This window comes from Martes martes (assembly GCF_963455335.1).
Source record: "Martes martes genome assembly, chromosome: 8".
Classification (NCBI taxonomy): domain Eukaryota; kingdom Metazoa; phylum Chordata; class Mammalia; order Carnivora; family Mustelidae; genus Martes; species Martes martes.
This window is the reverse complement of record NC_137895.1, coordinates 37,629,835-37,646,031: the sequence shown is the minus strand read 5'-3', so window position 1 is coordinate 37,646,031 and position 16,197 is coordinate 37,629,835. Positions and strand designations below refer to the sequence as shown.

At 37.6% G+C, this 16,197-nt stretch overlaps 1 protein-coding gene across 2 annotated transcripts in view; it reads left to right on the top strand.

The window, feature by feature from the left end:
• The window catches only part of ACSS3 (acyl-CoA synthetase short chain family member 3), a 156,551-nt gene that overhangs the window by 51,690 nt on the left and 88,664 nt on the right, over positions 1 to 16,197 (top strand). For both annotated transcript variants that reach the window (XM_080810786.1, XM_080810787.1), the window contains exons 4-5: positions 1,944 to 2,078; positions 5,664 to 5,804. In XM_080810786.1, the coding sequence (XP_080666912.1) occupies positions 1,944 to 2,078; positions 5,664 to 5,804 (276 nt within the window). The remainder of the gene's footprint in view (positions 1 to 1,943; positions 2,079 to 5,663; positions 5,805 to 16,197) is intronic.

The window sequence follows — 16,197 nt, the reverse complement described above, 5'->3', positions numbered from 1 at the left end:
GGACTATAGGTAGTAAGGAAATTTAATAGTTTTTCTTCTGCCTTTGTTTTCTGCATCAACACACACACACACACACACACACACACACGCACACACATATACACCCTTCTAAGGAGTTTTGGGAATAAGTGTATATACTTATGAGCATGACCATTGAGCAGGTCAAATTAAAGGTGAGAAGATGGAAATATATATCTGAGATACTTGGATAGAATGAATAGTTGAAATCAGGAATGATTTTGATGTCCCGATTTTCAAATAAATTACCTCAAGAAAAAGCTTTATTTTAACAGATGAAAATGGAAAGACTGTACAGTATCCTAACAAGTTGGTCTAGACCAAATAAAATCTCCAATAAAAGGCTGTTGAATAGAAATGTAGAAAGGATTCTTTTTTGAGGGAAAGAGTCTAATTTTGACTTTATTAAATTATTCAAGCTTTGATATATTCTATATATATTTTTAATTTGATATGGAACTTACTTTCATTTATTCTGATTTCTAATCTTAGGGAACGTTGTCTAGAATTATTTTTGTGAGTATTACAGATATTAAAATGTGAACTCTATTTAAATGTCGGGTCTTTAAAAATATAATAAAAGGAAACAAGATTTATTTTTCTTTTCTTTCTTTTGTCTTTTCTTTTAAAAGGCAGCTTGATACAGCGGGAAGAGAAAGGTTATGTAACCAGACAGAAGTAGCCTTCTTTCTGATTCCACCACTTACGACCTGGGGCAAGCTATGTAACTGCACTGAGTTTCAGCTCCATGAATATTAAATAATATTCAAAAAGCAGACAGTATGATATATGCATATACTTGGTATAATATAAACCTTTCCCAGATGAAATGCATCATAACTAGAAATCAGAATTCAGGAATAGATGCACTATTGTGGATTGATTATCTGTCTCCTGAATAATTTATTATCTGCCTCCTTTGCTTTGGATTTCTTGGTGAAGAAGTAGAGTACTTAAAAGGATAAAGACATGTTTGTTTCTGCAAATTAATGAGGATTTTGGTTCAGTTCCAGAAACATTTATTGAGAGCTTATGGTATGGCAAGCATTGGACCAGATATAGAAGACACAGAGATAAATGAGATCCAAATTTGGGCTTGGGGAGCTTCCTTTGTAATGTGGGGATGAGGGAACATTATGACTATAGCTGGGCACCTGAGGCCTGCCCAGAATGGACATTAACCCTGACTTCTTCAGCTCCCCCCAGGGACACCTTTCGGCTGCACCTTAGTATATCTTGAAGAAGGACTAGCAAGTTGTCAGGTCAAGAAAAGTTCCGAGTGTAACTTAATGACAGGTTTAGGCTTTGTGGGGCTTGAAGCTTAAATCATTTGGGGACCCTTTTAAGAAAAATACAACAAAATTACAAGGGCAGTATTTGGCAAAAGTGAATATATTTAGAATGAGAAAAGAATCGTAAAAGAAAAAATAAATCAGAGATTCAGGTCCCCTTTTTTTTGTGGTCACATTTAAGCAGAGATGCTGACATTAAAAAATGTAGTAACCATTGCTAGTAGCAATAGGCTGACCCTTCCCACCTAAGAAACGCTACAACCTCAGCATGGACAAGCCGGTATGGGGGCCTCAGTTAGTGCGGGGTCCCTAGCGTTGCATGTCACCAGCTCAGGGCAATTCTGTGTGACCTCATGAATTCTTTGGGAAGTATTTTTAAATAGCTCATACTTACTGGCCCAAAGCATCACCGAGCGGAAAGTTTGGAGCAGGTAAGCGAGATCTCTGTGGAAGTTGTTAGGTCTACAACATTTACAAAGGGTTTATTGTTTTCAGGCCATTTACTCGATAGAGAACAGAATCATTACAGCACTTCTTGTTGAATGTTAAATTGCCGGCCTGCACCTGAAATATTATACTTACCTTAATCAGCACTGCTCAACTTTCTCAATTACTGTGCTTTTTCCATTGTAGCCCAAGGTGGTTGTTACAGCATCATTTGGGATTGAACCTGGAAGAAGAGTAGAATACATCCCCCTTCTAGAAGAAGCACTGAGACTGGGACAACACAAACCAGATAATGTGCTCATTTATAATCGTCCAAATATGGTAATAGGAATACTGAATTTGGTGCTTGCTTATGGTGATGTGCTAAGGATGATTATAGTCTTGCCCATGTGAAAGAAACACTAGATCTATAAACAATTAAATATACTTCCCGCATATCACCATTTTTGCAAAAAGAAAAAAGTATGAATGATGTTTTCTATCTTTATGGAAAAAACTAGCTTAAAACAAAAAGATTGAAACACATATAATAATATGTAATGTTAATGAATTGGGTTCCGCACGTAGTCTATTGTGGTGTCATGTATCAATTTAAATTGTAATAATCATGACAATACTAATACTCACTCACTGACTGCTTACCATTTGATTCTTGATTCTCTACTAGTGAACAGTTTAAAAAATCTTCCTGATAACTTATGAGCATTACTCCTATTTTATGTAAGAGAAATACAGTGAGCAGAGATAAAACAACTTGCCCAGCTAGTGAGTGTCAGGGTCATGATCTGAACACAGCACACTGTGATCACGTGCTTGATCCCTGAACTCTCCTGCCTTGTGGAGTGGTATGATTAATTTGTATTTAAAAATTGCCTTTTAAAAATTTTAGAGAAGGCATTTAGTCTGGAAATAAAACCATGTTCAGGAAAACAAAATGTGAATATTCTAAACAGAAATTACTTTGTGATCCATGAAAGAAGAAAAAACAGTCTAAAAAACACAATGAATACATTTTACAGTGCTTTTCCTAGTAAATTTGATCTAATGATCACCTTAACTTTACATCCATGCCAGTATCAGCTATTTATAGTGGAAGCAACTTGGGTTCCTAGCAGATTAAAATTTTTTGCAGACGAAAAATGACAAGAGTGCAAAGAATTGTGTAATTTTATGGAACTCTTGAGGTTGTCTGCAGAAAATGCTTAAATGACAAGATATAAGAATAGAAAGCATTAAAACGATGTCATTTTGATTACCACCTAGCAATTCCCATTACCACATTAAATTTCTGTATAAAGTTTTAGTAGTCTGTGGTTCATGGACTGCTGCACTCAATGATTTTAATATTCTTACTGTCTCAAGAATTTTGAGTTTCTTTCGGATGCCCTCAAGCATATTTTTAAAAAGGATTGTTGTTAAGTCAAGGAATACAGAGTCAGCAGTGAAAGAGGCTTTGGGTATGAGGAGGTCAGAGCAAGGGTAGGACCACACACACACACACACACACACACATACACACACCCACAAATGCATGTGTTTCTGTGAGTATGTGTGTGGCCTTTGCATATGCATAAACTCGTGAATTTGTGAAGAACTTATGCTAGGCCCAAAGCTAAGTACTTTCATATACTTATTTAATTTTCACAAACCAATGAAGTAGATGCTATTACTGGCCCCATTTCACAGATGAAGAAACTGAGTTATGGAGTGGTCATAGCCCAAAGTCACTGCTAATAAGTGGTGCTAAGATTTGAACTTTGGTTCAATGACTTTTAATCAAGAAGATATATGCTATTTCTTTTACTTTACAAACACACTGGAAATGGACATGCAAGTTTCCTATTCATATTTTTCGAATGCACATCTCTTCTCTTTCCTTTTTGTGGGTAGAGATTCCCTCCTCCATCCTTCCTTTCCGTAACTGGCTCACACTCTCTCTCTTTCCCTTTTTCTTGAGACACGTCCCTCTATTTTGAATCTTCTTTATCTTCGATGACGGCTTTGGTTGTCTCTTGTCCTTTATAGTAGTCCTGCTGTTTAGTTAGTAATTAAGCCCAGTGGACTGGCTTTGCCTCCAGTTTAGACATACAGATTATGAGGCCCGGTGGTATGTCTCATTAACCAGGATTGCATTTTTGCCAAAGGAGGTAAAAACCAGGCTGCCAGTCCTAAGCCTCAAGCAAGCGATGACAGAATCACAAGAACATCACATCAGTTAGCTCTGGTGCTCGGCCAATACTGCCTTTCAAGAACGCTACCAGGACGTGTCTATAGAAGGAAAAGTATCTATGTAAAAGCTAATGCTGACTTTTCCCTCCCTGCCTTTTGCCCAGTCTTCTTTACATGTGCCTGTAAAGGATTTTCTTAGCCTGAAGAATTCATTCATTCATTCATTCATTCACCCTCATTTCATTTGATCTGTAATAATTTTTTGCGATCGTTCAATTGACATTTTTCATTATGCAGTGTGAGAATTTCTTTTTATGGGTCTGTTATTGTAATGTCAAAGGCTTGGTAATTTGAAATTAGTTGTGTTTCTCTGATTCATAAAAACAAATGGAAATATACAATCTGGTGACAGTGAACTGTTTTTATTTCTCTTATTGGCATATTCAGGGTCTATCAGAGTGAGGCCAGAGAAGCCAACTGGGCCTTAAACTTCACTTTTATGAAATTCAACTCTGATTGTTACCTATAATGTGTTTATTCACAGAGACATTTTATTTGTGATATTAGATTGAAGTGTTATTTTGCAAATGTACTCATTTAAATATACGACCTTATTCGCAACCTGATTATTAAGGATCCTGAAAAATTGGAAATGACTCAGCTTTTCTAAATCTCTCAGGGTCTCTGGGCTTCACTGGGGGATTGCCTTGATGAAGAGAATGGTTACATAGGCTCTTTAGGTGGTGGATATTACCAGCTTTCACAGAGGAATGTGTAGCCTCGCCTGGGCCTAAACTAATCATTCACCAAATGTAAACTTCCTGACGTGTCATCTGGAGCTTAGTTAACATTTCAGAAAATAATCAGGCATGTACTGAATCTTAATTCTACTTAAATAGCTGTGACTCCCCATCAGAATAATTTTTCCATAAGCCACTTCCTTACTCCTTATCTAGCTGGCTCCTTTTGTTGGCAGTATTTTAAGTAAAGAGGTCTAATCCCTTTTAATTGTCTCCAACTAACTCCTGACTCTATTACCATAAAGTTTACAACACAGAGCTTGGTTTGAGGAACAAAAAAGAAAACAAGCATTTCTACCATATTAATGGATGACTAAGGTGGAGGAAAAATTGGGTAACATTTTAGATATGTCACATATGCTCATTAATTTTCAAAATGAGTTTTTGTTCTTGAAAAAGCAAAAGTTGATATCTCCCTACTCCTGAAAATGATTTAATATTTTCTCATTTGGAAAGAACGGCCACAGTATTAGTTCTAAATTGCCATTGTATAAAGAAACATTTTAATGGTTTAGTTGACATTTCATTATGAAGACTTTAGTTCCAAAATAAAAGAAAAAAAAGTTAGAAAAATAGGTATGGGTTTATAAAGTTAATACTGTACATATGTTTATGGAAAACATGAACCTCTGTTGGTTAAGCTCTGTTGATGAAAACATGACTGCATCCCCTTGGATTTCTTAAGGCTATCCTTAGATTTGAATAAAACAGGTTCTTCGGTCAGTTCAGTGGAAGCCAACATCAAACTGTTGGACTTTTTAGGAATATTTTTAACTCATGACCCCGAAATATGTAGTCATAAATCTGATATTTAATGCTATCTAGGCCTAGATTTTCAGTCGGATGCTCAGACTAATAAATGCAGATTTATTCAGTCGCCATTGTTCTGATGTAACATCCTTTGTTCACTGCATGTTCCTGTATACTTCCTGTGTAGGAGACAGTGCCTTTGGCTCCAGGTCGTGACCTTGACTGGGATGAGGAGATGGCCAAAGCACAGTCACATGACTGTGTTCCTGTTCTTTCAGAACACCCGCTGTATATTCTTTACACGTCCGGAACAACGGGGCTGCCCAAGGTATTCGCACTCTCAGGGATAAGTATCTGAGCAGTGGCCGATTTCCTGTCCACTGAGAATGTTTGAGGACTGACTGAAAATGCAGACTGTACCTGGAGGACTAGGCTTGGGCACTTTATATCTTAAAGCAATGTTGTGTTTAAATCTTGAAAAATATCAGTTATACTTAATGTCAAACGCTCTGGCCCAGTCTCTTCCAGAATCTTCACATATATCAGCAAGTTGCCATTGCTTTAGTAAGCTATTAAGATGAATGGATATTTGATCAAATGTCAGTGGGTTTAATACAGTTTTATAAAACTGTGTTTTAAATTAAATATTTTTATTTTCTAAATTGAGATATAACTTTTGTAGAGTATGGAATTGATTTTTGATCTAAGGGAATTTAATTCTTTGTTATAAAAGCAAGTTTGAGAATTGACCTAGACGGTTTCAACAGCATGTAATTTATCCAGAGTATTGAACTGTGAGATTTGCAGCACTAAAGACATCCAAGGATTTTTGAATCTGCTTACATGAAAGATGTTTTCACAAAACAAAGTTAGAAGCATCAATATTTTTGAAGGTGTCAGATAACGAATAAATATCACTTTTGCCTGTATCTCCAACTAATACTGTTTCTTCATAGAACTTCATAAGAGCTGACAGTGTCATCTCCCTATTCATTTTTATTAAGGAGTTCAGTAGTCATTGAATCATAAAATTTTAGTGGGGGAAGGGACTTTCATGATCACTTGCATCCTGGAGAATAGTGGCCTCTTTATTAATATTCGATTTCTATAGCATCAGAGCTCTGAGAATATAATTTGTTAATAGTCTTAAAATAGTTGTTCCATTTGATTAGTTTTTAAAAAGAAAAATCAAGATGTTCCATAGAAAACTCACTTGCTTGTAAAAAAGGAAGCATTTGGTAGGGAATATATTCTCTCTGAGGACAGAGACCGTGTTTTATTATATTTTAGTCTCCTGTTGTGCTTTGTATGTACTTACACATTTTTGTGGAGTGCATAAATAAATAAGTAAATGCATATACATAAATATATTTGTGTCATTGTAGAATCAAACTCTTAGGATTTCTGTAACAGCTCTGGTCATCTGAAAAATACCCCTTCATGTTGATGACTGTGCCTTGTTCAAGCGGTCCGACTGATCTTCTGCACCTAAACTTTAATCCTCCACCTTCTGCAATTATGCATTACGCACCAGCCATCCAGAGGCTAACTGAATGTTTGGCCATAAAATACAAGGGGATTTGGAAAGTTATAATCTAATAGAAAAGTACTAACATGAGAGGAAACCCCTGACCCCGAAAACACAGTATAACCTAACTAAATAAAAAAGAACCCTCGAAAAATCACTTTAGCTCCTATAAGCCTGAAGGATTCTTATAAAAACCTTTGTGACACTTCAAGATTTTAAATTACCGTGAACTTCACCATGGCCTGGATGCGGATCTTTATAGCAGGAAGAGAAGAGGAGCTTGTCGGCGACTCAGAACTGACTCAGCCAGTGTGGTAGAAATGACAGTAATGTATACAGCATCAAATTTGGAAAGTGGTGGTTCCTGGTTCCAAATAAAGAAGGATCCGAGGGACGCCTGGGTGGCTCAGTTGGTTAAGCAGCTGCCTTCGGCTCAGGTCATGATTCCAGCGTCCTGGGATCGAGTCCCACATCCGGCTCCCTGCTCGGTGGGGAGCCTGCTTCTCCCTCTGTTTCTGCCTGCCACTCTGTCTGCCTGTGTGCGCTCGCTCTCTCTCTCTCTCTCTCTCTAACCAATAAATAAATAAAATCTTTAAAAAAAAAAAAAAAAAAAGAAGGATCCGAGCTTTCCCAAGTTTTGTCTGGGTCAAGAACTTCTCTTCTGGAGTCCTAGATGCCCAAACTGAAGAGAGTTTAAAGATTCAGTCGTTCTTCTTTTCTTCCTAATGTACTATCCTAAAGATAATCTATTTCAGATTATAGATCTGTATGTCGAATTCAGCTCCGTTCAACATACGTGTATTGAGTGTTCCTTCTGTGCCAGAAGATAGGAGTGAACCACAGTCCCTTTAGTTTGGTGGGTTGAAATGTATATGAATTCAGGTGGTACAAGATAGACTGTGATCCTTGTTCTAAAAGGACAGCACTCTCTCTCTCAGGGAAAAGATGATATTGAATAGTGTCTGGAGGAGTACAGTCAATAAATTTAGCAAATATGACTGAGCACCCAAATATGGGTCTGGCTCTCTTTTTAAAATTTTTTTTTAATTTATTTATTTGTTAGAGAGAGAGAGCGAGCGAGCACAGGCAGACAGAGTGGTAGGCAGAGGCAGAGGGAGAAGCAGGCTCCCCGCCGACCAAGGAGCCCGATGTGGGACTCGATCCCAGGACGCTGGGATCATGACCTGAGCCGAAGGCAGCCGCTTAACCAACTGAGCCACCCAGGCGTCCCCTGGCTCTCTTTTTAGAAGTATAGCCAGGACCTAGGCATGAAACAAAGAGCTATGGAATATGTGAAAAATGTTATGAAGAAAAATAAAGCAGGGTCATGGGATCCAGTGGTGGGAAGAGTGGGATAGCTGTTCCACCAAAGAGTGGTCAAATGTCTCTTATAAGATGACATTTGAAGGATGAATAAAACTTCTTCATAGAGTGCCATCACTGAAAGAAGGGAATTATAGGCAGAAAGGGTTAGCATACGCAAAGGAAGGAGTGTGCACGGAAGTTCCCAAGATGGCTAGTGCATGTGGCACGAATGAAGAGGAGAAATGACTGGATGTATAGGCAGGGGCCAGACTCTTAAAATTTAGCCAAGAAGTTTAGGTTATATTTTGTACATAAGGAATGGAGGGCACTAATGCTACTTACGTGGGAGAGAAGAGTATGAAGGAAGGTAAGCCTTTGCAGCATTTTGCTGGGAAGACAGACAAGTACACAAAATAGAGGCAAAGAGATTCATTTTCAGGCTTTTAGGACTTAGGGTAGCACACTTAATTAAGAGAAATCAGATTTTGTTCAAAGATAGTGAGGCAGAGGAAGGGTCCAAGATTTGACACCGTGAACACAGGAGAATGGTTTTGAATATTTACTAAACACAGGAGGTGGTTTAGGGCAGGAGAAACTGGGAGTTTGATGAAAAACATTGAGTATGATGCCTCTGTGGGATGTTAATGTGGAGATGCCTAGTGAGATGTGGGAGGTGAAGGTCTGGGTCCAAGAAGTGCGTCTAGGTTGAGAGATAGACCTTTGTGGGTCTTCAATGTAGAGTTCTTGTGTTTAAGCATGGGACTGTGGAGGTTTTGCAAATTAAGGCATGCAGAAGGGCAAGAAAAAGTTGTCTCTCAAGGTCCCTCAGAACTATTTCCTTCATCCCTCTAGTGCACTTTAGAATTTCAATTGTGTTGAAATTATACACTGTCAACAAATCTTTATGCCACTCATTTTATTCTACCTTATCCCTGCTAGTTTTTGTTTGCTTATCTTCGTAACACTGCATGTGCTCAGAGTTCTTAGAATATATTTCATACATCTTTGACTCCACTGTATCACCATCCTAAAAACTGGGCCATGGTAAATCCTCAGAATATTTGTTAAATGATCTTTTACTTCTCTAGTTAGTTCCCAGACTCCTCTTTATTCATAAGATTCTCATTTCACTCTCGGTAGGTATAATCAGGATTAATGGGATCTGAAATTTTAATATTTGGATTCCCAGAATAGAAGTACAGGAAAGATGAGCACACATACATTTATGAAGCGCTTAAGCATAAATTTCATGTCATCATATAATTTGTTCTCTCAATCTTTGATCTTCACAAGGAAAAATAATGTTGTGAGCCCATAAAAAATATTCTGCTTAAAAATACTCATTTCTCATAGGCACATCGAAGACACACATAAGGCAATCTGTTCTTTGGTTAGAAGTTGCAGATATATTTAGGGCATATTTGCATCTCTGCATCTGCCAACCCTGGATTTGTCAGGTTGCTGTAGGAGAGGTTAATCTGTCCGCCGCTGTAAATATTCCAGCAGCCACAACTGAGCTGCTCCGCACACATTTCTGCGGTGTTGTGGGCCTCTAGCCTCTTCAGTTTGGGTGCCTGTGTTCAGGGTACTTCAGAGTACTGTACGATGGAAGAATCCCTCATCTGGATGGGGGGGGGGGGTGGTCCTTTGGGCAAGGGGAGATTTAGTGACGGTTGTATGTATCTTCTTCCAGTTTGGTATCGTGAAGGGACAGTGATCATCACATACGTGCACATGCAGAAGGAACAAAAACGTTCAGTGTCAAAGCAGAAAAGGAGGGCAGGAGAAAAGGGGAAGGAAAGCAAAGGACAGAAAGGGTTGAAAGGATTGAAACCATGAGAGGACGTCATGCTAAGTGAAACAAGTCAGGCGGAGGAAGACATACCGTATGAAGTCACTTGTATGTGAAATCTAAAAAAACGAAACAATACAAAACAGAAACAGACCTATGGATACCGAGGACAATCAGATTGTTGCCAGAGAAGAGGGGCAGAAGAGATGGGCAAAATAGGAGACGGGGATAAAGAGGTATTATCTTCTAGTTAAGAAATAAGTAAGACACAGGGATACAATGTATAGACTATAAGGAATATGGTTAATAATACATAACAACTTTGTATGGTGACAGATAGTAGCTAGATTTATCATGGTGATCGCTTCCTAATGTGCATGAATATTGAATCACTATGTTGTAGACGTGAAACTAATACAATATTGTATGTCAAGTGGACTTCAAGAGGAGAAAGAACAAGCAAGCAAGCAAGCAAGCAGCAAGGAAGCTGAATGGATAAAGAAGATGTGGTCCATATATACACTAGAATATTACTCAGCCAGCAGAAAGAACGAACACCCACCCTTTGCATCAACATGGATGGAACTGGAAGGGATAATGCTAAGTGAAATAAGTCAAGCAGAGAAAGATAATTATCATATGGCTTCACTCATATGTGGAACGTAAGGCATAGTGCAGAGGACCGCAGGGGAAAGGAGGGAAAACTGAATGGGAAGAAATCAGAGAGGGAGACAAACCATGAGAGATGCTGGACTCTGATAAGCACTGGGTGTTATACGCAACTAAGCAATCATTGAACACTATCAAAAACTAATGATGTACTATATGCTGGCTAACTGAATATAATAAAAAAATTTTGAAAAAAGACAAGAAAGAAGCAAACGAACAAAAAAGAGAGGAAAGCATGATGGGAAAGTGGTAGGCTTTTGGTCCTGATGTGCATTTACGGAATTTATGTCACCTTTATTCCTACATGTTAGGTGACATTCATATTTCCTACCTTAGAACAAAAGATAGGAGAAAGTCAAATAAAAAAGCAGTGAACTTTTTTATGTTTTTTTAAATCTGTGGTACAAAAAAAAAAAATCTGGTACAGTTCTTGCAGTTAAAATGCTGAACTCACTATACCTTTGCCTCTTATCTCACAGTTGTTCAGATCAATAAAAATTATTGCTGCTAAAGTGTCCTCTGTAGAGGCAGCTTCAGAGGCATCCGAAAGCCTGTAGCAAGAGATTTTATGTTTGATGCACTGTCCCAAATGGAAGCACCCCATTTCTCCTAATAAGATTCACTAAGTTCTACAAGTTTCAAAGCTTTCTCCTGAACAAACAAGACTGCTTAAAACAAGAATTGTATTTTTTTTTACATGTGCTTATTCACTCAATGTTCACATATTCAGTCAACAAATCGACTACATGCCTAGTCCATGGCAGTGACCCTGCTGAAGATGAAGAGCCGTTCTCAGAACTGGGGGGGAAGACGCAGTCCTCGGTCAGGCTGGTCACCTCGAAGATGTTTGCTGGTCTGGGAGCGAAGGAAGAATCAGGAGAGACATGTAAACTGTGGGATTGGGGACAACTTCTTAGATGAGGTGGCACTTCCATGATGTCTTTAAGTACTTTTGTGACAAAGTAGGAGCTAACCAGGTTCAGGGAAGAGGTGGGGGTGGTGGTTCGTTCTTGAAAGAGGGGATATCAACTGTAAAGCTATTACAAGAACCAGATTATTGTTGATCTGTTGGATTTTTTAAGTAATCAGAACTGTATCTTTTATTTCTCAATTCACTTAATCCCAATCATCTCATAATGGATTTCTTTTTCTTAGGTGAAATATTTATTTACCCTTTCTTCTTTTTTTTCCTCAACTTGTCAGGCCAAATTGAAACATACATGAGCATGCACATAAATGTATATATTTACACATATATGTGTGAATAAATACATATGGACGTAACTATGCATATTTGTTTTGTATAAGCCTGTTGCAGAGTAAGATGACAGAGGGGTTCAGCTTAGAAAGTATGAAGTTTTGTTGAGTACTCCAAACTTCTCTTACTTAAATATCTTAAGATTTGCTTTTCAGATTTTTATAGATCAACTAAGAAAAAAACCCACATTTTTTAGGATGAAGAATCCTAAGCTCTCAATCTTACCGCACTCAGTCTTTCTTCTTCTTCTGGTAAAACCCATACTGTTCCGTATTTTTCCTAAGTGTGCCAACTCAAACTGCATACCACACTTGATGCTGACATGTTTTCTTTCCTATTTTATATTTTACTTTAATGGCCTCATTCATGATTTTTTGTGGTTTTCTTTGTTTTCAAAGGCAGCTCATTAAGCTGGAAATTGTAAAGGACCATCTGTGATGATTCTGTGGTCCTATTCGTGGGTGACTAATAACCAGCCTTTAATTTTACCTGTGTGGATTGAAGTTTTAAAATGCTTATATACATTAAACATGTAATGTTATTATGTAATGTAATGTAATGTTATGTAATGTCATTGTTCTGCATGTTTTAAAAAGCCCCTTTACGTTATCTCCTTTTGCATTTTTTAAAGATTATTTATTTATTTATTTGATAGACAGAGATCACAAGTAGGCAAAGAGGCAGGCGGGGGCGGGGTGGGGGGTGCGAAGCAGGCTCCGTGCTGAGCAGAGAGCCCGATGTGGGGCTCGATGCCAGGACCCTGAGATCATGACCTGAGCCGAAGGCAGAGGCTTTAACCCACTGAGCCACCCAGGTGCCCCTCCTTTTGTATTTCTGAGATAGAATTCACTTTCATGTCTTTATTTGGGGTGTAGAGTGTTATTCCCACCTGGAAGTCTTTCAAGTTCCCCAGAGGACTTTAAGTGTTATGGATAATACTACAAATACCAGAACAGTATTTTGGCAGGTTACAGGGCTTTTCTGACAATACATTAGTTCATCCAATGTTTTTATTTTTTAAGGTAGATAGAGTGTAAGTACATAAGGAAAGTAATAACAGATATTCAAAAGAGTAAAATGCAGCATGCTTGGGTTTTAGGAGTAAGTGCTGACATTGATTAAGTGTTTTTACCTCATACTCAAGATTTCAAAATTTTTTAGAGATTTTATTTGTCAGAGAGAGAGAGAGAGAGAGTGAGCGAGCAGTCAGGGGGAGAGTCAGGCAGAGGAAGAAGCAGGTTCTCCGTTGAGAAAGGAGCCAGAGGCAGGACTCTATCCCAGAACGCTGGGATCATGACCTGAGCTGAAGGCAGATGCTTAACTGACTGAGCCACCTAGGTGCTCCTCAGATATGTTCTTTTTTAAAAAAATATTTTGTTTATTTATTTGACAGAGAGGGAGAGCACAATCAGAGGGAGCAGCAGAGTCAGAGGGAGAAGCAGGCTCTCCACCAAGCAGGAGTCCAATGCAGGACTCGATCCCAGGACCCTGGGATCATGACCTGAGCCGAAGGCAGACACTTAATTGACTGAGCCACCCAGGCACCCTCCTTAAATATGTTTTAAAAGAGTTCTTATTTTCTGATTTATTTTGATTATTAGAATATAATGATTTCATTTTTGAGCATGATTTATGTGTTTTCATCAGCTGAACAATGTTTCTCTTACATTTTAATTATCATTACCTGGAAAATGTGATTACAAATAAGAAACAGATGAAAAAGTTTTATCATCTTATTTTTTAGTCACATATTAATATTATAATAAAGAAATTCTCTTTTTCAACCTAATCTTTCCATTTTTATTTTACTTTCAAACTTTCTATGAAAGATCTACATGAAGATGTAGAATGGAATTATGCAGGTTTTTCCCCTACACCGTATCAAATACTCAGAAAATTGATAATTATTACCCAAATATTTTGGAGGCAAAGACCGAGTTTCAGATCTATTACCTAGATTAATGAATGGTAAAATAATACTTAACAGAAATTTTTATACTCATCCTTAAAAAAATAAAAATAAGTGGATACCAAAGACCAATGAAAAACGGACACCACGGCTTTTTTCTCTCTATTAGCTCCATTTTAATTATTTTTCATGAGAATCTTTGATGGCAACCTTTAGTCGTTTTGACTTTTCTAGCTTTTGGGTGGTATCAGCACAGGGAAAAATAAAAAGCAATAATTGCTAGAACTAAGGAAATATTTTTGTTAATAAGATCCTAAAGTAAATTATAGATACTTTATAATTTTAAATACTTAATCATGCATGGTCTCATTTTAAAATCCCACTTTTTTTGGCACCAAATGGATGCACTCACCATTTTCTGGGGAAAGGAACATCAGGTAATATCCTCTAAAGAAGGGTATAGGATAAAGTCTACTTGGGAGTTAAATAGAAATTTGATAGCGTATTCCTTTATCTTTTTAGTTTTACAAATGAATTACTACTCATTTATGGTTTTTTCTTGCCTTTTCTTCCTTTTTATCATTCTCGGTGGATTCATCTTACCTTCTATACCGTATAATCTAAAAATGTACCCACTTATAGTAATATTTAGAATTATTGATAATGAACTCTAAATGCAGGGACTGGTAGGTGGAGAGAAAATTCTGAACCATATTAAATGAAATCATTACTGACATTACTTATCACTCTCTACCATAGTATATAGATAGCATATTATCTATGAAAAAAAGCTTCACTTTTTCCTCTCTACAAAATGAATAAAAAATTTGCAAGTTGATGACTATCAAATTCCTCAAGGTATTGAATCATAAGAAAATATCTCAATAAAACAAACTAATGAGTGAAGTTCATGGAGGACAGAACAGAATTTCCCAGGAAAAGAACTGCTGCTCAGTTTACGTGGGAGAATGCACGTGTGAAGCCTACTGGCAGGGACTAAGGATTTCTAATACTCCAGTGATGATGGAGAGAGCCAGCTGCATGCTAACCATGTCATGCAACATAGAAAGTAGCTGTCAGATGCCAAGGAAGCTGGGTGAGACATTGGCCAAGAGACCAGGTGTTTCTGCAGGTAGATAAAATGTGTTCTAAAGCTGGATACCTCTGTTTTATTAGTGGTAACTGAGGAGAGTAGCAACTTTAGTAACTAATGGAAAGTCAGTTTGTTTTTCATTTCTCTGATTCACGTAGGCACGTTAAAGCTTCTGAGTTATGCCAGAAAGTTCCACCTAGTAGTACATGTATTAATTAGGGCCATGTTTGCCTTTAGGTAGAGTAATTATTTTCTGCACAGAGTAATAATAATTGCTCATCTAAAAGAAGCTTCAAAGTTCATGTGAGTGAAATATAGCTTGTTTTTTAGCAAGCATTCACATGATCATTCTGAATATTCACATGGTTAAGCCTTCTTAAGCCAATGTTGATTAATGTGTATAGTGAAGCAATAAATGCAATTATTAAATTTATCATCAGCTTTTATTTATGGTGACTCTTGTGCCAGTGTTCAAATATTAATCTTGTATGAAAGTTGAATATGTTCCATATCATGGAAAGCTGCTACAAACTGGTCCATGAAAGCTGTAATACTGTGATGTAGCTATCCCTACTTTTGCCCCACATGCAATATAAGGCAAATCTGTCAGCCTTAGATCCCACCCAGGAGGATTGCTTTGTCAGATTTGCAGAATTCATCGTTAAAGAATTGTTTAGCTCTAATACTATACTAGCACAATCCCCAGTGTAGCATTGTAATGAGGCTCCTGTTAGAATATGACTTTGTTTCCTCTGAGCATCCTATTATTATGTAATAATATTAAGGGATAGCCATCCTTATGTTAGCCTGTGTTTGAAGGACACAATTACCTTTGACTTTTCTGTGCACTTAATTTTGAGAGTTTCCATTTTTTATTTTTTTAAAAAGATTTTATTTATTTATTAGGGAAGGACAGAGAGAGAGAGAGCTTGAGGAAGGTAGGGTTAGAGGGAGAAGCAGACTCCACGCTGAGCAGGGACCCTGAATTTGGGACCTGATCCCAATCCTGGGATTCCAGGATCATGACCCGAGCCAAAGGCCATTACTTAATCAACTGAGCCACCCAAGCACCCGAGAGTTTCCATTTTTGTTCAGGAAAAATATCTGTAAATATAATGTTGTTAATTTATGTTACCCTGGAAAAAATATTTATTTCATGTGATTCTG